The sequence below is a fragment of the Parasteatoda tepidariorum genome, chromosome 6 (assembly GCF_982258835.1).
Source record: "Parasteatoda tepidariorum strain Cologne lab strain chromosome 6, Ptep-v5.0, whole genome shotgun sequence".
NCBI classification, from domain to species: Eukaryota; Metazoa; Arthropoda; class Arachnida; order Araneae; family Theridiidae; genus Parasteatoda; species Parasteatoda tepidariorum.
In genome coordinates, this window is record NC_141760.1 from 20,900,546 (window position 1) to 20,926,468 (window position 25,923).

Genomic DNA, 25,923 nt, shown 5'->3' on the forward strand with positions numbered 1-25,923 from the left:
CAACAGTAGCAGTAGCATAATTATAAAAAAAATATTTAGTAGTTCAAAGAAAAATAAAGTTTAACTATAACACCGGAAATGGCTTAAAAATGAGAAACAACAAAACAAAAGTATGAAGTCTAACTATACCAATCTTCTAGAATTATGAAGTTAATGTTTATGTGCTTTAAAATTACGATTGCTTTGTTAATGCTTTAAAATTACGAATGCAACTTCAAACTTTACTTATCAAAATTTTTTAAAGAGCGTTGCAATGAGCGTTCAGAATTAGTTAGTAGCAGTAATGAAAATAATATGATAAAAAGTTATTTAATAGTTAAAAATAAAAAAAATAATTATAACACTAGAATTTAATATTAGTTTTAAAAGAAAAATATAACGAAACAAACTTATAAACTCTAAATGTGTCTTGCTTTAGAATAATGAAGATTGTTCTTTAAAGTTATGAATTTAACCTTCACAAAATTTATTTGTCAAAATTTTTTTTAAAAGAGCGTAACGATGCACGTTTTCCTGATGGAGTTAGTAGCAACAGTAAAGTTAATATAATGATAAAAAGGTTTTTAATAGCTTAAAAGAAAAACAAACTTAAGATATATCACAGGAAATTAATATTGGTTTTAAAGTAACAATATAACAATCAACCGAAAAAATCTAACTATGCCATTTTGATGAAGACTTTTACTTAAAGCTATTAATTTAACCAACAATATTAATTTCGTAAATTTATTTTTAAAAAAACATAACAACGAGCATTCAGAATTAACTAATAACAACATTTAATTTAATATAATTATAAAAAGGTTTTTGATAGTTTAAAAGAGAACTAAACATTAACTGTAAGAGAGAAAATTAATATTGGCTTTAAAATAAAAAATATAACAAAACAAAGGTATCAGGTCTAACTATGCAATTTATACTAAATTATGAAGGCTGTTCCTCAAAGTTTATCTATCTATTTTTTTAATAAACTGAACAATACGTGCTCAGAATTAACTAGTAGCTTTAAAAAACAAAATTATTATTTTTTTGTAATAAACGCAACAATGCGTGTTCAGAATTGATTAGGAGCAACAGTTAAGGTAATATAATTGTAAATTTTTTTCTAATAGTTAAAAGAAAAATAAACTTTAACTATAACACAAGAAATAAATATTGGTTTTAATTATAATTAATTTTATGCGAAGTTAAAAGAAACCGTACATAATCAGGAATCATTAATTTAGTTTGCTTTGCAATAACTACAACAACATGCGATGCACAACATGTATTCGTAATTTAAAAGCTCTCCGAGCCAGATACCATACAACTCAACTTCTGACATTGTAAAGCGAGAATTACATTTAATTTAGCGAATTTCTAAAGAGTAAAAATTGTGAAGGGAAAGGCGAATAATTTGGAAAAGTTTAAATTTGAAAGGGAACTTTCTAATTAACGCAGCTTTCACGCAAAATGCTCCTCCGTAGAAGTTAGCAGAACATCGAATGAAGAGTTTGAGAAAATGAAGTTAATTTGAGTAGACAATTTAAACGCATCTGTTAACTAATTGCTAGGAATGAGAGAACTGCTCTTTATTCTAAAATCTTGAAATATATCTGTTAGAAAGGGGATTCTGCAGCGCCAAGTGAATCGCATTTGTTATACATTAGTCAACCATACAAGTGATAGGTTATTAAACTTATGTTAAATCTTAGATTTAAACTTAAGCTGAAATGTTGCATTAGGTACAGAATTTACATCAAATTGTAAAATTTGTTTTGATCTTGAAATTAAATTCATTGATTAGCAAACATAGTTAACTTGTTAAGTATTTTAAAGATTCTGCATCATCTGCTAACATTGTTAAATAAGAGGTATATTATTTCTTAAATTATTTATTTATTTTTATTTAAAAGTTTATATACATTAATTAGTACTTCTCTGCAAAATAGTGATTTTATACACAGAGAAGAAATTTTTTTCAAGCAATTAAATTAAATATAATTATGAATAGTGCGCAATTGACTGTTTAAAAATTTTCCCAGAAACTGACTTTGCTAAAAGTTCGTATTTTGTTATGTAAAATTACATTCTTTACAATGATGCAAAAATTGTATATCTTTCAATTCAAAACTTTTTCGACAGTTTTTAAATAAAAAAATTAAAAAGATAAATATATATTTACTGAAAGGTTTTCTTTTTTTTGCATAGAATCATCTTCACATAAACGAAATTTATAATTGTGCTTAAAAAAAATTCATAATAAAGTTCTCGAAACATGGAGAAACACGTCAAAATCAAGAAAAGCAAAATTGTCACTAAGGGGTTCGAACTTAAGACCGCTCTCCTGTTCAAAATTTTTCAGACTGCAGCTATCCCCTATGTTTTGGGGGTCAAAAATCTGGATCCATCGAAAAAAAGATATGCTTATTCAGAGAAAGTACGTTTTTGTGTCTGACTTCGTAGCTTAAATTATCGTCTGCACTAATTAATTAGTATAATTGTGGTGACCTCCTTGAATAATTAATATTGAATTCTAGAACATGACGATCCTTTTATTGGACCAAAAGTCATTCAGGGTGGTCCGTATTTTATTTTGCGCACTGTACATAATTGTTAAGTTTCTTAAGATCTTCATAATTTGCAAGCATAATTATACTTAAATGGTATTGAATATTGTTTTCAAATGTGTAAATTTGTGTACATTGATAAATAAAGGGAAATAATTTCTCCGTAAAGTAAAAATTTGATGCACAGTAAGAAGATTCAATGGTCTGATCTTTTCTTCTTCCCTCTTAATGATAAAATTCGTTCATCCAAAGGAAATACTGCATAAAAATAAATTTTAGCAATTTATTTATTACTCTTTTGTCATGATTACAATTAATAATAATTAAAAAAATAGAAAGGATTTTGAAGTGCAAAATTTACATGTTATTACATAGTTTTATTAAATGAGAATATACAAAATTGAAGTGAAATACATTAGTTATAGAATTATGAAATTTAAATAAAATCGAGTTCTTAATTTTTGTTTCCCGAAAGATATTTGATCGAATTCGATCAATTTTATATTTTGCCATTTAAAATGACGTAGTTCAAATAGATATGCGAATTTGCATGCTTATTTAATAATAATATTTCTGATTATTATTAAATAAATTAACACGAACAATTTTTTTCTAATGACTATTTTTAATTATATTTATTTAAATCTTCAGATAAACCTTTTATCTCGTAAATAGTTTTCAAGATAAGGCGAGATAAGCGAAAAATAAAATTTATTTGAACCCTACCTATTGATTGATCTCCGGATAAAACTATTGAAACCATAATTTCGAGATAGCGGATCTTTCGTTTCATATTTTGATAATCAATAACTTATGATCATTAAAATATTTATGTTTAATATTCTGCTGAATTTCATAATTTTATTAATGGAAATTTTATAATTATTAAAATTGTCTAATTTTTTATTTATAGTTTATAATTTATTTTGATTATAATTTATAATAAATTTTGATACATAATTTATAATTTATTTTTGTATAATTCCCTTTTTTATAATTAATAAATTTTATTAATAGTTAGAAATAATTAATAAGCATATTGAAGGTTAACCCTTTGCACCAGTTTAATTATTTGAAGGTTCCGTCATTGGAACAGAAGTTATTTATTGTAATAATTTTTGTGGTTATAGCAATAATCTACATTGATAAATTGAGTTAGACTCAATATCGTAATAAAATAATTCAATATTTAGTAAAGAAACAGGAGGAATGAATTTTCGCATTTCAAGTTTTTTTTTTTTTAAATATTTTGTTTAAAAAATATTATTCCGTTTCATTTTTTTTAGTCATTATTAAAATTTAAACTTTTTTCTTTAAACATAAAATTAAAATCTGCAGAATATGCTACTATGTTATAAATATTTATAAAACTTTATAAACAGAAAATTTCAAAAAACTTACTCTAAAAAATTCCGGATTAAATTAAGGTAAAAAGTTCTGGCACCCTAAGTTTCGGCACTTTTTACCGTAAAATCAATTTTTACCGTTAAGTTTTACCAAAGTTTAAGTTAATAAAAGTTTAAGTTAACAGAAGTTTAGTCAACGTTAAGTTTAACAAAAAAAGGGTTATACCGGAATTTTATGCATACAATAATATTTATTTTAAAAATACTGATTGACTGTAATTAAACAAATACTACGGTAAAAGTCATGGTATAAAATTTTACTGTGAAAGTGGATTTTAAGGCAAAATGAATTTTAGCGAAATTTGATCCAAAACTTTTTATAGTGCGAATAAAGAAAGAACTAAGAATTAAGAAAAGTCACCTTATTCTTTAATAAGATTTCTTTCAACCTGTCGACAATTTCTTCATATACCCAAAAATAGCTTCTTATTTATTAATAGTTGTTGTCAAATTTTAACTCATTTTCTCTCAACCTTTGACAATAAAGTATCTTATTTGTCTTTTTATTATATCATTGACGTTTTTATAAGAAAAATAAATTACAAGTTAAGTTTCTAAAACAAATTTAGAGCTTCTGTTTTTAGTCCCAAAGATGAAAAATAATCGACACATCATAAATATAAGTTCTCAATGTTAGTAATAAACACAAATAAGGAACAAGAATGTTCAAAAATTTTAAAAACTTTTCAAGATAAAACTACACATTCTTAAAAATGGGCTTTTTTTTCAAAAAATAATAATAATGAAATATCACAATAAAATAAAAAAAAAATTTTTTCAAACGGTTTTACAATATTAATATGAAATTATTAGAAATAAACAGAAAAAAAGTAATCAAAAATAAAAATCGCAAAATCAAAGCATGTTTATAAAACCTGCAAAAAATGAATAAGTAAAATTCATGATATTTTCAATTGTTTTCTGGCAAATTCTCTACTTAAACTTTTGAATTCTGTCTTCATTTTTATTTATTTATTTTTTGAAGATGCTTATTTTTTGAATAGCATTAGGTGTAATGGCTAGGTGACAATGAACACCGCCATTGATTAGATAGTCCATGGTGTTCAATTTTTTTTTAAATATAACGTTAAAAAATACAAAAAGAGATGAATTCTTAGTCATTTTGTTTTATCTAATAACCGTCGTTGAGCAATCAACCCAATTTGTGGGTTTACAACTACCTAATGTTCAACTTCGTAGCCTTGTAATTTTAAACCCAATTCAGAAGCCCTGGATCAAGTACTTAGAGAAATTTGCCTCCGTGGAGGACTTTTTGATGGAACTATCCCGCATTTGCGTTACATGGAGAGGAAGACAACGAAAACCTCCCACTGTTAGCCTGACGGCAAAGGGACTCTAACCCATGACCCGTCTACCACTGATAATATTTCACGTCAGTACTGTGGTCGGTGCAAGCCGGATGCTGATTCGAATCGACTAGCCATCGCTGGGGTTCGAACTCGGCTCACCTCATTGGAAAGCGAACGCTCTACCCCTAGAGCCATCGCGGTTCATGATTAGTCATTATAGAAACTCAAACAAGCGCAGTAATTACTGTACAATACATATACAGTACAAATAGCTTTAAAATCAGAAAGATGTGATGACTTATAAGGGACAGAAAAATTTCTTCAAACATTTAAGAGTTTGCGTTTCGTCAAATCTCCTAATTAAATTATTTCAAAAAAATACAACTAAAGACTTCTGAATTATCAAAAAAAAGTTTTCACTCTAAAATTGAACTTTCTGTTGCATACAAAAATATTTTTTCAGACAAGTAATCAGGTTAAAATTTTAATTGCTTGAAAAACTTGATTTCGAATTTGAATGGTTAATTCTGTTAAATTCTTCATACTCTACAAATAACTTCGTATTCGTAAAACTGATAAAACTGTTAACAAAGTAAATTAACCTTGAAGAGACTTAAATCAAGACATTAAATCCTATCATGCAATGAATATCATGCCTTTCCAATGCACACACATTAAAAAAAAATGTTGAAACGAAATGTAACCAAATCCCTTTTGAATTTAAAGCAGAATTAAAGAGTATAGTTAATATTTTATGTACGTCAATACCAAGGAATTTGTTCGCAAAGACCCACTATTGATTCACCAATTATTTTTATTCCTTAAGGCTAAATAAATAGTTACATAAAATTAAAAAAATTTCAGGCAGAAGATCTCAAAATTTTTTGCTGTATTAACGCAGATTTCGTTGAACGGATTCAGTTTAAAATTCTATTGGAATGAAATTTACACATTTGCGTGTTTATCATTAAAACTTGGTTGATAAACCTTTTTTTTAATTCGTATTTAGTTTTTGGTTACTATAATACTAGTTAAATTTGTTTCACCAGAAAACTTAAATCAGGATAAAGCTCTAAAATTTAAAATAGTCATTTCGTGTTCAATATTTCATTTGCATGCGTTGACTTAATGCAGTTTAATATAAGATTGTTAAAAAAGTAAATCTAATTTATTTCCTGATAGTTATTATAAAACAGTAACTAAATATTATTTTCTTCTAAAAACTGGCATGATAAGGAAATGTCATACAATTATTTTTATCATTATTATATTTAACCATTTTAGTTTTAAAACCTTATTAAATAGTAAAAACCAAAATCAAAAACATAATTAAACAAGAAAATAATATTAATAAGGGATTATGAATGGTTAATACCGTTGAATAGAGTCACATAGAGAAAAATTATGGTATGGGTATTAACAATTCGGGAAAAACAAAAACAAAAAAAACTATAATTCTAGTTTATAAAACCAAAACATTTACATAGATAAACTGTGCATATGATAATTTTTCCGTTAATATAGAAGCCGTTTACCAGAAATTCTAAATTTCAAACTTCTTATTACTTCACTTATAGTTCTTATTTCTAGACATTAAGAAACAATTCCTAACTGAAAAGTAAATTTAAACAAATAAATGAGTTTTTATGGCATAATCTAAGGTATCATGATAAAATTACCAAATTTTACCACATTTACCAAATTTTATCAATATTACAAAACTATATTTTATCGTTATTTTACAAGGATCGTTACCAAAGAGCTTTGGTAAAAATTACTGAACTTTTTAGTGTTCTCATACAGGTACAAACACGATAAAATTTATTACATTCAGGTAGTTTTGATCTTTTATTTTCTCAGTGTTCTTATTAAAAGATATCAGGAAAAAATTGCCGAATCTTACAACATATATCAAATTTTATCTCACATTATAAAACAATATTTTATCGTTAATTTTGCCTCAATAATCATCAAAGCGCATCGGCTAGAGTTATCAAACTTTTTCTGGTGTTCCCATAGGACCAGAAACATAATCAATTTGATCATATTCTGAGTGTTTCTATTATAATATTTTCCCAGTGGAAAAATATATATTTTACAAGTAAACACTGTCAAAATTTCTAACAATTTTCTGCTAATGAAAGACCTAGTATCTGTACATAATTTGTGCAATTAAGATCATAAGATCTTTAAGATTTTTTTTACCCAATGACATTGCTTGAAACAGAAATATGACAAGTATCTTTCTCTGATGCATAAGAAAATCATAATTACTTTATTTATCTATAGATATTTATCAGAAACTTTATGTGCTAACTTTAAATCAAAAATTCGGTTTTTGCAATTTTAATAAAATGAACAGTCATGAATGCATAGAATTTTGTTGCTAAATCAGTGCTGAAAGTTTAGGAAACTTAGTTACATAATGTTTCTAGTGACGACCTTAAGATCGTGTCTCTTAGGGGATCACATCTTCTCTGTTTCTTCGAAAGAAAGCAAAACTCTTGAGCCGTGGGAAAGAAATAAGGAGAAAAAAGAAAGGTAAAAATACTACCATTTAAGGAATGTGCATTAAGTGAGAGAAAAGTATGGTCAAAACTACTAGCATATGGTAAAATTTACCGAGTTTCTGGCTGTGTGGGGACACCTAAAAGCGCAGTAGCTTTTACCGAAGTTCTTTGGTAATGATTTTGGTAAAATTAGCAATAAAATATTGCTTTATATTATGTTTAAAAATTTGGTAAATGCAATAAAATTTTAAAATAGCTTGCAGAGGTCGCCAAAGTGGTCTATATAGACCCTCTGGGGTCTATTTAATATAAGCGGGGGTCGATCTGAGCCAGGGGGTCGAATGGGGGTCGATTGGTCGAAGGATTATCAGTATTTTTCAGATATGTGACAATTAGAAATAAAAGAAGAAGACTTGGAAATATATACAGGTAATCTTCAAAAATTGAGCGACGATTTTAAACGGCGTTTTGTTGATTTGGAAAACATTGACATCCCTGATTGGATTATTGTGCCATTTTCTGCTCAAATTGAAAACGTGGACATCAACCTGCAAGATGAGCTTGCTGAATTATTATGGGGATTTGAAGCAAAGACGCTTTTTAAAAATTTAACAATAAGCAAATTTTGGACAAATATAAATATAATGCAAAAATATGTAAGACTTTACAAATAACTCAGCCATTTATGATAGTATTTCCAAGTTCCTATATGGTTGAAGCCGGTTTCAGTTACGTAAATTCTATCTTAACTAAGAACAAAAATAAATTAAATGTGGAGTTTCGAGGGGATTTAAGATTAAAATTGACCAATTTTGAACCCAATATAACATACCTTTCCATATATAACATACCTACCCATATATATATATATATATATATATATATATATATATATATATATATATATATATATATATATATTAATATATATATATATATATATATATATATATATATATATATATATATATATATATATATATATATATATATATATATATATATATATATATATATATATATATATATATATATATATATATATATATATGTTATGTATATATCATCATGATTACCATCCTAAGATTTTGATGGTTTTAACCAATTTCTGATGGCTTCAAACAGTATCTAACTCTCATTAAAAAGAAAAATTTTACAACACGTCAAAATCAAAAGCTTAATATTCTTTTTAAACAAAAAATTTAAATAAAATTAAAAATTATAAGTAAAATAAGAAAAATGCGTGAATATTAATAATACCTTCCCGGCAACTACAAAGTCTCAGGCCAACATCTCAAAGTAAAAGCCAAATAAAGACATGTAATAAGGCAAGTACTTACCTTAGAAGGCGAGTTACCCATGTTGAGTATTTTAAGGCATGTTCCCAAATCCTTTACGTTCCATCATAACAAAACACTGTCATAATTCCTTTAGCGAACAATATATATCCTAAGACACATTCACACACCAGAGAGCATCATTTACTGGGGTAGAATTTTCGAAGAAGCTCAAGAGAGGGATTTTATGCAAGGATGCTGGGGAGCACCTAATATTCACTGCCCGTGACACTCGTGAGGAGTGTTGGGAGACTTATGATGTAAAATGTTCTATGAACGGGAGGGTCGAGGAGTAAGAACGCCATCTAGGCATCCACCGTTGCCATAGAACTTTTCAGATGGGTGGAGGTAAGGTCAGATAAGGGGGGGTGGACAGAGTTCACTCACTTGACACAGATGGAATAAATAGATGTCACTTCAAAGAAGATTTTGTGACTTAGAAGACTGCTTTTATGAATGGGTTTGGGAGAAGGAAAATAGAGATAATCGTGCGCGTTTACGAATTTCGGTGAAGAGTAAAGAATTTATGAATTAAAAGTCAATTCTAATTATGTAAGCAAAATATGGTAAACATTGAGATTAATGTTCGAATGTTTTAATAAATATTTCGTTCAATGAATTCATTCTAAGTATAAATAAATGAATTAATTACTTTCAATTTTCATATCACTGTCATGCATAATCTATGCTATCAGTTTCACTTTTGAAAAAGAAGATTAAAAATAAATATTAGTTTATAAAATCTTACAAAAATTTGTTCAGGGCTAAACATGTCATTAAACTTAAATGCGGGGTTAAATTTGCTGTAACCTTAGAAACTCGTTAAATTGAATCACGTTTTCGTAAGTTGAACAACAATATTAAGAAGTCAAGTTTATGAACTAAGGTAACACTAAATTTAGCATTGCCTATAATTTCATTGCTGTGTGTTTTAACTTTGACAAAAATTTCGTAAACACAAAATTAGTTCATAACTCTCAAAAAAATAAGTACAACGTTGAACGATAATACCAAATACGGTGTAAATTTTATACCTCAATACGGTTTAAAATTGAGACACGTTTTCATTCAAGGTAAATCATAGTTCCATGCAATACAAAAAGATAAATCCGTGAAAAAAATATACTATTACCAATAAATTTATTGCCTGCATACGCAAACATAGTGGATCATTTACCACAGTTCCTTAGCTCTATGAAATTGACAAAAAGTAGCCATTTGCGATCAGTCCCTACTTTAAGCATCACTTTTAAAATCTGGAATGAATTGACTGACAGATGCTCACAGATTGCCATTTTGTAACATTATTGCTTAAGTGACAAGTAATGATAATTAGCGAAAAACTCGCAGATCGTTTTGGTCTCACCAATTACATTTAAGCCTATCACCTTTTATAATTGATAAGTTTGATTAATACCATTTATAGATATATTTTAATATATATTTTTCATTTTAATATATTTTAACATATTTTTAATAATATATTTGAATTTATTTTTTACATATTATTATAAAAGAATTCAATATTTTTTAAATATATTAATAAAAATATATTTTAATATATTTTTCTATTTTAATATATATCTTTTTATTCTTCTTAAGATTTTGGAGGACACTTGCATTAAAAGACTTAAGTGGAATTGGAGACTTAACGATTTTGACTTAGAGATGCAGCAGATTCTCCTCACAGCACATATGGATGATCCACCAACTAGGATTCACCCATCAAAACTTATTTCCGTTCCCTACGGTAGATCACTCCCAACAAACAGCGGCCTTGAAATTTTTACTGATGGATCAAGGATGGAGGTTGCCGACTCCGCTACTGATGCCACAGAATATAGAACTGGCTTCGGCATTGTTACTAAAATGCACGGTACTTTAATCGAGGCAACCTCCACCAGGATCTCAAACAATAGTAGTGTTTACATGGCAGAGTTGGTGGCAATTAATAATGCTTTTCTCTGGCTCTCTAAAAAAGAATATCCAGACACCACTATCTATACTGATTCGCTTTCCTCGTTGCAAGCCTTACAAAACCCAGTATCAAGCTCAAAAATTGTTGAAAACACTAAACAATTATGGCGATCCAATATACTCTGCAATTGGGTTAAAGCTCATATAGATACTCAAGGCAACGAGGAGGCGGATCGAGCAGCTAAGAAAGCCACCGATCTCTGCCGGGTTGCCCTTGAGGTCCCAAGCTCCATCGCCCAAATTAAAACTCAGGTTAAATTATATAGCATGAAGCGCTGGGGGCTGGAATGGCGGAGTTCCGAGAAAGGGAGACAGACATTCAAATTTTTTAAAGACCCGAAATTAAATAGACTACAAGCAAACTTCTATCTCAATCAATTTTTAACAGGCCATGGAGTGTTTGGAGAACACCAATATAAATTATTCCACAAAACTCCAGAATGCAATTACTGTGGTGAATATCAATCTATTGATCATTTGTTAATAAATTGTTCTCAATTCCAGACAATCCGGGGCAATAACTTTAATAATATTGGCCAACATCAATGCTATGCTAACCTGACTTGTAGAAATATCATAAAAAAGATTATTAAACAAACTTTAGAGGATGTATTGGGGGACGGTCCTTAATGTCTCGGAACTTGTTCCTTCCAGCTTGGGTGTGTCATTTTTTTACTATGTCTTTTATAAACTATTCTTCTTTTACTTGCTCCAATTTATTGTTATTTACTTTTGTACTATTTAATTGGTTTTAATAGTAATGCTTTTAATTGTTTTACAATATTGTTCTCTTGTAATTTTTGCACGTTTATCTTTTAAATTGCTCTTTTAAATTATTCTTTTAATTGACACTTTTAATATATTGCTGTTTTAATGTTTATCACCTTACATGATTTTAGCTGTTCTACGCCCGCCATGTTCATGGGCTGTTGCCATGTCTGATGTGTATTTTATGTAATTTATGTTTCTACTGTTCTCTGGATATATTTTTTCTTTTTTTTTGATTTTAATAAACATTTACCCGTATGCCCTAAATAAGGGCGGGTCGGGGTAAATTCTTCCATATCTTTTTATTCTAATATATGATTTAAAATATTTTTGTTTAAATATTTTGCCACGTTATTTATCTTCTATTCCTAATTGAAAGTGCTACTAAAAATAATAATAAAACTTAGGTTAGAACTTTAAAAAAATTCTTTGTCTGTTTAAAAATTTTTTAGTGTTTAAGTGATGAAATTTAATTAGCACACAATAACCAAGTCTCAAATTAGGTTGTGTGAAGACAAATGTGAGAAAACAGACGCCTTTTATTGACCTTAGATTGAGTATAGATGATGTTTGGAAATACTCCCTTTGTTGAGTTATAAATTTCTTTATTGAAATATATTATTTTTAGTCAAAAACGAGTCAATACTTTATTTTATATATTCGTTTCTGTCACGAAATCGTCTATAAAAAGTCACGGACTAAGACCATGACCTAAAAGTCATGGACTAAAAGCCCGGAACTTTTAAAAATTAGTGCTTCCGTATTTAACAGAAAATCAGACAGATTGTCTCCTTTAATACTATTTTGGTACTACCGCATAATAGGACAGCTTTGCTAACTTTAGCTATTAAAACGTCTTCTTTCTTTTATTTTTTAGATAACACCTCAGTGCTTTTGAATTACAAATTTGTCATCTTCCTAACAGTTTACACCTACTACATGTACTTTTGGTACATTAATACTGAGTATTATAATTATTGTTATGTTTTAATCGTAATTTATTTTAAAAATAATGTATTACATTAGGAACCTTTTTCCTATATCAAGAACTCTTCTTCTAAATATAATTTTAAAAGAAAAGTTAAATTTCTTTCTCGAATTTGATTGATTCTTTCTTAACTTCTTTTTTGGAGAACAGTAGGAGTAATATTTGACAAAAATCTAAATTTTCGATTTTTTTTCTATTTATTTATTTTTAATTTAAGAAATTAAAACATAAGAGGTATGTACTCGAATACTTTTTCTTTCTATGTGGTCTAATGGAGGACAAATAAAGTTCCTAAAAACAAAATTATATGAACAAACATATTAAAGTCTTACTTTCCATTGGTCACAAAAACTTGAGTTAGACAATTTATAACATAAACTGGATTGAAACATTTTTCAAATGTTTTATAAGAAATAAAAAAATGTCAGCATTTTGATAACTCAGTATTCATATTCTAGGTTATATTTCTGATGATACTAAGGAATCAAACGCAACTCCCATTCTTTTACTCTAAAATTTAGTAATTTTTCATTTCCAGCCCTTCGTATTTGCTTCAGTTAGTCTTCGCCAATTTCCAAAACAATAACGTCGAAGCCTGAGTATTTCAGGATTGATTAGATTATACCAGCTTAATTAAAATATTTTTAATGTCTTTTAAGCTTATACTAGTATTATTATAGATGAAACTTGTTTACTTATTTTTCCAATGAGTTACGTATCTAATTTCATTATAGGATAGCACTAGGGAACAAATTTTTTCTTGTTTTCTGCTGTATGAGATTTTTTAATAGATCTTAGATATTTTTGTATCCTCGATTTTAAATATATTCCGCTTCTCTCTCCAAGATACCGGTTTTTAAGAAATTTAAATTTTTTGTCTATTTTTCACAGAAATGTAAAAGTTTAAAAACATTACACATAACAACTGGTCGCTTAAATATTGCGACAAAATTCTAGGGGAGTTAGAGCAAATCATCAGAATTAAAATAGCATAAGAACCAATACTGGTAAATTACAACGTACGCCGCTAGGAGCGCTTCCCCTATTATGAACCGTTTCGTCGTGTTTTTGAGTCGCGTCAGAATAGGAAAGCACCCCTAGCTACTTATAACATTTTCAGACATGAGTTCCTATGCAGTTTTAATCCTAATGGTGCGCCCTAAGTACTCTAGAATTTTTTTTGACAATTTATGCGGCACCCAGTTATATATAACATTTCTTAAATTATACATTTCGACAAAAAAATAGACTAAAAATAAATCTATAAATTTAAGAGCAAAACTAATTTCAAAATTGAAATCCCTACACCCGAATTAGGCAAGATCTAGTATTTATATAAACGACAACCAAACATTTTTCCTGGTTTTTTCATCAAGACTTTGTTCAAAAATGCTTCCTAATCTATTTTATAAGTTTATATTGTTGTACGCAAACAGTAAACAACGAAATTGACAAGTTAATCTTTTGCGTTCACAAAGTCTTATGCATTCGGACAATCTTTAACTCTTGAACCTTTTTTTAAGGAATTAGATAAACAAAGCGAACGAATAAAACCGAAGTGATGTTAAGTAGAAACTAGAGTTGATCTACCCATTGGGGATCGTTAGTCGTTCTTAAAACTTGTTAGCAGAGGCATTCAACAATCAAATAACTTTTCTGGGTTAGCGATTTTTCTCTTTTCGAACAAAACACGGGAATCGGAGATCGATGGAATCGACCGAATAAGCAACAGGTCTCAATGCTTGTTTACCCTGTCTCCATGTGAAAGAAAATAAAAATCGCATATTTCGTGGCACTGCAACATTTTATTATTAAATTTATTAATTACCATCGATTCAATTAAACTATGTTTTAAACGTTATTTAAATTAAAATTAATTAAATTTCGTATGCCACAGTAAAAAAAATAATAATGATGGCAATTTGTCAAATAAATCCGATATTTTTCTATTTTACTTTAACACCGAGCTTTAAACAGCCTATTTACATCTACCAAAGTTCAACTCCATAGCTTTTTTTTTATAACCGTCGTTGAACAGCTGACCTAATTTTGGGTTTGCAACTACTAATGTTCCGTATCCTAGCAATTTCACTGCCTAGTAATTTTGAACCAATCCAGAAGACAAGGAAACACCTGGATCAGCACCCCTAGAGGTATGATATGTTATGAGAACTTGGAGGATTTTGTGACCCGACAGATTTAACGTGCATCAGTGCGTGGATCAAACCTATGACCGCTTGGACATGAGCCCAGGGCCCTACCAATCAGGCTATCCCGGCTCTACTCTAGAACCATGGTGGCTCAGTCAATATAGAACTACCAATGAGGAGAACCGGGCTCGATTGCCAGTGATGGCTAGACGATACGAATTCTGTATCCAGCTCGCACCGACCACAGCCCTGACGTTCAAATATATATTCTCAGTGGTAAGCGGATCATGATTTTCAGCCCCTCTGCCGACAGGATACCAGTGAAAGATTTTCGTTGCTTTCCTCTTCGTGTAACGCAAATGCGGGTAAATTCCTTTAAGAATTCCTCCACGAAGTTATATTTCTCCCAATACTTAATCCAGGAGTTCTCTTGTTTTCCGGATTGGGTTTAAAATTACAAGATTATGGTGTTAAACATTGGTAGTCGTACACTCAAAATGGGGCCCGCTGTTCAGTGACGGTTATAAAACAAAATTTAAAAAAACAAAAACAATTTTGCTAAGTAAATATTTGTCTGCACCTTCGTATCAAGGCCTGTTCTATTAACAAATCAACCCATCTATTCTATTGCCTGTTCTTATCATAATTTAACCTGTTCTATTAAGTATTATTCTTTGATTTTACCTGAATGAGGAAGAAAATATCAGTCCCTATATAGGTGTGACAATTGGCGTCCTTTGATCATTGAGAAAGTTAAGATACATGGTTACGGTGGTAGGTTACATGGTTACATGGGTCGATTGACAATTGACTTTTTTACGTCACAAAATGATAGAAAATTGTGCGTTATCTATTTTAAATCTGACCTAGAATATAAGAAAACTCTTCTGAGAAGGACACATTTGATAGAACCAACCCACATTTGCGTTAAATGAGGAAGAAAACTACGAAAATCTGTCATGATTCGCTGAAGAGTTTCAAAGCCACTGCACATCTACCCCTGTTGATATTTTTGTATCCACATTGTCAGCCCGGGAATGGATTAAAATTCTATAACGTAATTTCTGTCTAGGTAAAATTGCTGTAACTAAAAATGTATTTTTTTAAGAGAATGTGAACGAAGGGATCGAGACAGGAAGCCTGTCACGCAAATTTAGGATTGACAATTTCAACGAAAATCATTCATGTAGAAACGAAACAAAACAATAAATAAATAACGGGGAAGGAAATTTAAAATGATTTATATACATCGAATAATCTATTGATTTCGAGTTCTCAAACGTGTTCTTAACCATGACCAAAGTGAAAAATGAAAATTTAAAAAAAAAAAAAAAAAAAAAAAAAAAAAAAAAGGAACGACGCCAACGAATTCTTGTTTTTATCTACTTCACCACGGATTGGATTTTTCTGAAAAATAGCATATTTACGAACATTTCAGCAGGGTTTAAATTTTTAATAATGTTATTTTTAATTTATCATTCACAAGAAATTCGATTTTGTAAATTTTTTTAATTGGCAAATCAAAATATTGTTACATAGCCTTCTACTAAATATCTGGCATAATTACCTGACTGGAAACTTCATTTGTTACAAAATTAAATAAACAATAACAGTTGACATGTTTTGAGCTCTCCGAAAATAGCCGTCTATTTTCAAAACTTGCCAGAAGTGAATACAAAGAAACAAAAATGATTTGAAATGAAAAACGTAAAGTTGCCAACGAAAAATGGAAAAATAAAGATGAAAAACAAAACTGGAAAATCAACAAAAACCGAGAGAGAAAAAAGATTGAAAACTGAAGAAGAAAAATCACAGTAGCCGAGAGACAAATCAGGGTGAAATGCATTTCCACACGTTTTGGAGAGGTAGGGAGGTTCTAATTTTGCTAATAGTTGTCGTTACATAAATATATATTTTAAAACTATAAACACTGCTTTTTTGTAACATTTAGTAAAAGCAACTTCTAATTTTGTTAATAGTTGTCGTTACATAAATATATATTTTAAAACTATAGACACTGCTTTTTTGTAACATTTAGTAAAAGCAACAATGTCTTTTGTTTTTCAAAAATGTCAATCATTTTCATGACACCTGGTATTTAATTAGAGAGTTGTTTCAACGTTTAACCCAGTATCCGCATTACTCTTAGTGCTTCAAATTAGTCCCCGAAGTAGTGTAAAAATGCAAAGGGTAGAGAAAATAATAGAATAGTCAAATTAAAACTAAGTACACCCTTTATTTAATTAACACAACAGAATTACAAAAGTATAAGCAGCTCGAAACCCAGATGAGATCAACAAGCCGTACCTACAACTGTACTTAGAAACTTGTTATAAAATCTACGTTGCCGATAAAACCATACGTGAAGATAAAATATATTACTATATTATAATATTTTGAGCGTCACCTATTAGCCCCAAATAAATGTAAAAATCTAAAACTTAAAAATTTAAGGAAAAAATGAAAGAAGAAAAAAAAATTCTAGTAAAATTAACGTGTGTTATAGTAATAACAATTCCAAATTTTAAAAAAAGAAGAAAAAAAAGAGAATTTAATTCTGGTAATAAAACCAAAATATACAGTATTTAAGTAATTCGGTAATTTTTCCGCTTAAACAGTAACGTTTTACCGGAAGTTATGGTTTTAAAAATTATACTTTTTATTATGACATATTTGGTAAAAAATACAAAACTGAAAAGTTGAAAATAAAATATGATAATAATATCATAAAATATAATAAAATATAATAAGGATAAAAAAATAATAACATGAATAAATGATTTTCCTGCCATGACCTAAGTTATCATGATAAAGTTATCAAACTTTACCACGCTTATCAAATTATATTAATTCAAAATTTATCAAATTTTTTTATTAAATCTTTCATAGTTTGCTTAGCACACCATGCTCGCTGCGCTTAACCTATTTAGGATATGTTCCAGTGTAAAATTATCAGAACTATCAGAATTTAAAACAATTACAAATATCTTTAAAACCAATTATTTTTCTTGAAAATAGAATTTTGTCAATAATAAATTATTGAAATAACAAAATATCAAAATTAACGACATGCAATAGAAAAATTTGAAGTAGCAAAACAATAATTTTGTTTTTATAAAACAACATGCATGGTGGTATATTTCCTACGTATTCTTTCAATATTACGAACTTCATTATCGACTTAAAACTTTTTTTTTTTGCTCTTAAAGCACACTTTTCTCATTTCACTTAAAAAGCGTAACAGCACAAAAATACTCATTTTTTAATGAACATTAGCAACAGTGATTAAAATTTTTATCATTGAACCTGCATAATGATAATTAAAATATAATATAGTTGTTTGCTGATTTGAAATTTTCTCGTTTGATGATATTGATGATCTAGTCTGATAAGAACTATTCTCGTTTAACCCTGCAATTTGTCACATTGTACGTTTACCCTTTCAAGCTAAGAGCAGCTTACACGCTTTATATTTTAATTCTTTATTAAAAACGCGATAAAGACTTGCAGTCGAGTGCAAAAAAGAAATATATATAATTAGATTTTTTTCATGTTTTATTTATCAAAAAAAAAATCGTTCCCAATTCAGCTTCTCAGCTTTCAGCTTTCAGCTTAAAGCCAGATTCTCGCAATTTTTAAACAGAAGCTTCGGATAAATTCATATAAAAATATGAATTTATCTGAAAGGCACAGAGCAATAATCTCCATTTTACGAATGGAAAAGATTTATGTAATATTAAATATTTTATGTACTCAGAAGTTTATAGACAGTTGAAAATAAAAAGAATGCAATTGTTTACGATAAATAAATAAAATCTGCTTTTAAATATTTCATTTTGAAATGTGTTTCCTATCCTAGAAAACTGTTAATCCCATTTTAAACGAAAGCATTTGTTCAAAAAGAATGTGTTAAATTAGTTTCAGACCCATAGCTTTTAAGTAAAATTATAAATTATAATTTAAAAGGGAAGTTTTGTTTTCGTGTAATTAAAAATTTGAGAGTGTATTTGTTATAGTCATGAATTGCTTGAAAAAAAAAAGGATTTTAATTCCATTTCATTATTTACTTAAATAAGTATATTAGTTTCAATTTTTATTTAAAAACATTCACAATTCTTAAAGTAAGAAAAATATGCAACGTTTTATACTTTAAAATGGGCAAAAAATATTACGGTAAAAGTACCCTTCTCTAAGATAAATATATTTCTGGTAAGAAAAAACCATAATTCTGGTAATAAAACCTAAATATGCAATAATTAAACCATTTATAGGGTAATGGTTCGCCGGTAATTCTGGTTTTCAAAAATTATAGTTCTTATTGCCACACATTTCGTAAAAAATGCAAAACTTAAAAGAAAATTCAACAGAACAAATTATTTTTTGCCATGCTCTAAAGTATCATAATAAAATTGCAAAATATCATCATATTTATCAAATTTTATCACAAATTACAATACAAAATTTAATTTATATTTTTCCTAAAATCATTACCATAGCTCTTCGATAAAACTTACCATTCTTTTTGGTGTTCCCAAGCCCGAAACGTAAATTTTACCATTTTCTGAAAATTTTGACCACTCTTTTTTTCGCAGTGCATTGTATGCAAATACAAGAGTAAATTACTAATTGCAAACAATTACTACAATGAACTTTCAAACATAATTACTATATTAAATAATAGTCAACGACTTGAAGAATTTCAAAATAAATTTGTGTTAAAAATAAAAGCAACAAAGCTAATTGCGCGACAAATAACATAATCTTTTTTTCAGTTTTAGATTTTAATCATTTTACAGCAAGTTAAGACTTTGTAATTTCTTTTAAGAATTTGTGAAAATGGAAACTTGAAAGAAAAAATTTACTTGTTTTTAGTTTTTAAGTTTAAAATTTTAATCTACTATTAACATTGGTCAAATAAAAACACGCATAATATACTTTAATTTACTGGTTCATTTGTTCATAGGTGTATAGTTCCACATGTATAAAGTAAATATAGGTATATAAGATGTACAATTCTACATAGTTAAAATTAAAACAATTTAACTATAATAATAAATAGCTAATTACGAAATATAATCTTTTTTCTTAAAATCTTATTCTCAGTTTTTGTCACCTTAAACCGAGACATTAGACAAAGTAAAAAATGGCTCCACATTTTTCAAGTATAAAATTTGATCAACTATTGATAAAATGTATGATGAAAGATAATTAGTAGCAAATTATAAAATATCAAAAAGTATAAATAACCATAAAAGCAACATATTTTGAATAAAGTGCACTAAGCTTACATTGGATTTTAAAAACTTTTGACTAATTTACATAGAAAGCTTACCGATATGCAGTCATTACGAATCAATTACTCGATATAAAGATGCAAATATGTAAGGATTTTGAGAGCATCTACTATAATAATTCCAAACCTCCAGAAACATAAACTTCTCAAAGTGTAACTTTATACTTGCTATATTTAAAGGATAGTAAATCAAAAAATGTTACTGTAAAATTACCCGCGTTTAGCGCAACCCAAGTAATTAAACTATAACTCAACATGAGACTAATTATTTTTAAAAAATTTTCCATAATCCCTTAGAATAAACACTACGTTAAAAATAAATGATAGCTGACCATCTCTTTGACGCTTCTTGTTTTAAAATAATAATAATAATAAATTAAAAACAAACTTCTTTTTATATTTTAAATTATAGGTAGCATATCCAAACTTTCCTTTCTGTAAGGTTTATGCTATGTTGTAATTCTGCCAGAAAGTAAGGGATCAAAACAAAAAATATTGATCTTAATACGATAAAAGGAAGATTTCATTAATTTTTAATCTCTAAGCAGCGTCATGTGTTAGGAAACATTTACAAAAAAATATTATTAACTTTCAAGAAGCAAGAGGGATAAAACAAGATTAATATGCCTGTGATTTTATTATTTTTTTTCTCGAGATTTTTTCTTGACATTATCATGCTAAAGTTTATGACAAGAAAGTTAAAGATTTTGACAAGATCGGTGCATAATTAAAATATCTCCAAAATATATTTAATTTCATGCAATAATTTTAATACGAAGCTATTAAACTGGTTCTTCTGGTTTGTTTACGTAAAAAATAAAATAATGCTTTAAATCTTACTTTTTAAAGTTGAATAAAACTTAGGCAACGCTAAAATAAATGAAAATAAAATTGACATATCTTGAAACTTTCTAACAATAATATTTTTTAGCAGAGAATTGCTTCTTAGATAAAAGTGCACTATCATGAATAACATATTCAGACTTCGTAGTGGATGGAAGAAAAAAAGTGGGACAACAATTTTTTCAAGGAAAAAAATTAATTAATTACAAATATGACAATTTTTGGAACAGTGTATACACATACATATATACTTGAATAATTTTAAATTGTGTAAATGACTAACTAAAAACATATAATTTGTACTAATTAAGTATAATAAAAGTAAATCTTATCGCACATATTATTTCACAATTGTTAGGGGGACCGGAAGGTAAAGTCGTTTTGGCTCATTAAATAATCGTTAGTCTTAAAAACCAATTAATTTTTTTTCGATAAATTTCGATTCATTTTCAGATTACTTTCGATCCAGCATTGAAATCTTGTTGATAACGAGGTTGAATACATTATTGATTCAAAATAAAATCTTGATAACAAATATCAAATGTACCGCAACGACTTTACTTTCCGGTCTCCTTAATACTTTATTCACGACTGAAAGTTTCAACAGTTTCCTGTTTTGCCTTATTAATAGAGCTCTGAGCATCTCACAACAATTTGAGATCGATGTATTGAAAATTTTTATAGTACACTTGCATTAAAAAAATAATTACTGTAAAATTAGGCAATGTTACCTTACACCAATATTTAATTAAATTTTGAATCGAATTCAAGGCTTCCTAAATCAAATAATTTTAAAGAAAGATTTCAATAACAAAACCACCGTAATTAATTTAAGAGGTGATACCTCAATTCAACTTTAAAAAATTCTATGATATGATCGCTGTGTTGTTGATTGTAATTTGTTTATTTGTAAAATTACATGAAAGATATGAATCAATAATTTTGAGACTCTTAAACTTCACCCTAAAAGAATTATTATTTCATTTGCTGAAAATAATAAATAATCATATGACATACCTGAGTTCATCCCCATAACAATTTAAAGATGATAATTGTTAATCGAGTATTTACTTCAAAAGTGACTGAATTCTCCAAAACTTCGAAACGATCAATCCTGCGGAAAAGTCTACGTGCCTTAATTCTGTACATAAGCGGTTGATTACTCCTAATATCGAATTTTTATTTTTACAAGCATTAATTATTAAAATAAAAAAATAAAAAATGTTGGATTGGAAATCCAAATCGTTTGATTCTTCAAATAGATTATTTTAAAATTCACTTTGTTTGCATGGAAATTGAATATTCCAAAATCAGAAAAATCACATAATTTAGAAAAATCAGGAATATCAATTAAATAATCAGGAATATAGATTAAGTAATCAGGAATATCGTTTAAATATTCAAGAATATCGGTTAAATAATCAGGAACAAAATAAAAATCAATAAGAAAAATATGTAATTTAAAAACGTAAAATTTATTCATATAAAAAGACGCATATTTTATTTGTATAAAATCAGGAATAAAATAAAAGGACGTTGGATTGGAAATCGAAATCTTCTGATCCTTCAAATTGATAATTGTAAAATCCGCTTTTGTATTCATGGAAAATGAAATGTTCCACGAATCTTGAAAATCCCATAATTCAGAAATATCAGAGCAAAAAGCCAAAATTTAGGACAAAATAAGAACAAATTATTTTTAATCAGGTATATCAGGACACCTAAGAACCCTGAACACGAATATCACATTGAAAAAAGCTGACCTGACACATAAAATGAGAGTTGTCCATGTTTGTCAATGTCTTTCTTATAACTTTACAACCCTGGTGCTATAGTTTTGAGATTTAGACAAGAACTGAAAGGGGTAAATTTTGTCCCTACTCTTCCTAAAAATCTCACAAAAATTTCACTTAGCTTGTTCAGGAGAGACGCTTGAAAAATACGTTTCTCACATTGGTTTAGCATTAGCATTTATTATATATGTTTTTGTAATTTCTCATTAGTGATCGTGATCTCTCCCTCATTGCACATTTGTTAGCAATATTATTAAACTGTAGACGATATTTTTTTTTTTGAAAAAAATATTCAATGGTTAATTTAAAATCTACGAGAAAAAAAATTTTTTTTAAAAAAGTCTCACCCAAATGATTTACACTTTTAATTTTTTTCGGAAAAATGCTTAAATAACAATTTATTTACTTGATGCTTTATTATATTTACCCAACACAGTCAAATATCCATAAAAAGATGGTATTCAAACTATTAACTGTTTGAAAAGTCATTTATTGACTGTTTTCACCTAATACAAGAATAACCAGATAATCAACAACCAGACTTTCATCATCGTCAAGAAAGCTCTCGAACAACGAGAATCGAGCACACGTTCTTTAAAAGCTGAGAGCTTTTTATTTTCCATTATTGAATGCTTAATAATCTTATAGCAATAAGTGTAAGGTGGTCACCTTATGAAGCCACTTAGTTCTTGGCAGCTGGCGTATTTACTTTAGCTGAGAGGGCGAATCTGTCAGTCTCATCACCGGCTGGACATGAGTTCAAAAATCAGAGATGACACCAAATTAATTCCACCGTTCATACGACACATGAGAATTTACTAGTGTCCTGCACTCCTCTATGAGTGACTGTATACAAAATCAATAGTTTATCAGTAGTTATTGGTATAGGAGACTATCATTCACGCATAGATACCACCAAAGAGCTGCATAACACAAAAATGTCTAGTATTTCTCATTTCTCACTATAGATGGCGTCATTAGATAAACCATAATTACCCCTCATTCAATGATTCACTTGAGAGAAGACAATTCAACCGCAACCTTTCTCCAATGTCCATCACATAACTAAAAGTCTAACATAACCTGACTTCAACTTCCAGTTAAATTTAATTTTTATTGCCTTGAAACCAATCGTGTTGCAAATGGTTACAAAACCACATAATATTAACTGTTTTTTTAACCATTAAATTTAAAAGGACTAAAAAACAGTAAAGGCAAAGAAATGTTCCTAAACATGAACATTTCTGTTATTTGGATGGACAGACAGAAAATCGGTTATTTTACCTTATTTTAGGAATGAAATTATAACTGTTTCATGGAAAATTTAGATTGATTTTTTTAATTGGGAGCTAAAATAATCCTTTAATTTACTGCACAAATTCAAATATCAGTACAGTTCAATAACTAGTCTGGATTTTTAAAAGAAACACACAGATAGATGCACAAATTTTTCCCTTTATAATAATAGATATTTATAGCATAATATTAATTATCATGTTATATATGTTATTATTTTTATTACATTTAATTACATTTATAACAATGGTTTATTATTTCATGCTACTATTAAACTTAAGTAATATTTTCTAGATGTATCTGATCAAGTACGAGTAAAAACTATCTCTAATCTCAGTAAAGCAAAGATTAAAGAAAACTTTTTTTTATGAAGCCATAGATTAAATAGCTTTTTAGACATTTTAAGACTTTTTACTTTGATATAAAGATAAGCAAGTTTGAAATGCAACCCTAAGCGGATTAAGACATCACATTACACATATATACACAGTCCAGTCACATTAATGTGACCACCTGTCAAAAGCCAGAATAACCACCTTTGGCAGAGCTAACCGCTACGAGACATGCAGAAAGAGAGTCAATTAGGTTTCTGAAAGTGTTCACTAGGATGTTGAGCCATGCCGACTCCAGTGCCGTGGCCAGTTGCGCTAGATTACGCGGTTGAGGATCCATGGCGCGAACAATCCGATCGAGGTGGCCCCACAGATTCTCGATTGGGTTTAAATCCGGTGTGTTTGCTGGCCAGGGGACCACGGTAAATTCTTCCTGGTGCTCTTCGAACCACGCACATGCACTGCTAGCTGTATGACACCTTGCATTGTCCTGGTGGTAGATGACATCATTCTGAGGAAAAATCATTTGCATGTAAGGGTGGACATGGTCCGCAAGGACGGATACGTACTTGTACTGATTACCGTGCCTTCCACAATGATGAGTGCACCCAGTGAATGCCAGGAAAACATTCCCCAAACCATAACGCTCCCTCATCCAGCCTGCAGCCTTCCGGCAATTGTTGCATGGTGTTTGCTTTCAGACGTTTCACGCCGTATACGCCAACGTCCATCTGTCCCATGGAGCATAAAATGTGATTTATCGGAAAAAGCCACCTGTTGCCACTCTGTGGACGTCCAGTTGCGGTACTGGCGTGCAAATTCCAGCCTTCGTCTCCGATGAACAGCAGTCAGCATAGGTGCATTGACCAGGCGTCTGCTGCGTAAGCCCATGCGCAGCAACGTTCGCTGAACAGTTGTTGAGGATACACTCTTTGTAGCCTCTTGGTTCATCTGGGCTGTCAGTTACTCAACAGTTGCACGTCTATTCGTCTGAACACATCTCCGTAGCCTTCGTTCGCCTCTGCCATCTTTGGCCCGTGGTGCACCACACGTGCCACCTTCTTGTTTTGTATAGTGCCATTTTGCCATGCACGGTATACTTTTACCACGGTGGCACGCAAACAGTTCACATAATCGGTCGTTTCCGAAATGCTTCCACACTTGGTCCGAAAGCCAATAATCGTGCCCTTTTGGACGTCGGATAAATCGCTACGTTTCTGCATTGCGCCAACGACTAATATGCTTTTCGATGCCCTAGGACATCCAATATATACACTGCATTGTAGTGTGCTGCCATCTGCACTCTGTGATTGGTTATTTCACGTTGACGTCGAAAGTAGGTGGTGGTCACATTAATGTGACTGGACTGTG

General features: G+C 29.2%; 1 protein-coding gene across 2 annotated transcripts in view; it reads right to left on the minus strand.

Annotated features, from left to right (window-relative positions):
• Window positions 1-25,923, minus strand: part of LOC107436844 (cGMP-inhibited 3',5'-cyclic phosphodiesterase 3A) — a 605,033-nt gene that overhangs the window by 226,306 nt on the left and 352,804 nt on the right. The window contains exon 1 of one of the 2 annotated variants that reach the window (XM_016048661.4): window positions 9,116-9,367. The exons of the other annotated variant lie outside the window; for it this stretch is intronic. Coding sequence (XP_015904147.2) covers window positions 9,116-9,136 — 21 coding nt within the window. The 5' untranslated portion in view covers window positions 9,137-9,367. Of the gene's footprint in view, window positions 1-9,115; window positions 9,368-25,923 lie in introns of those variants that run through there. 2 annotated transcript variants of the gene reach the window in all.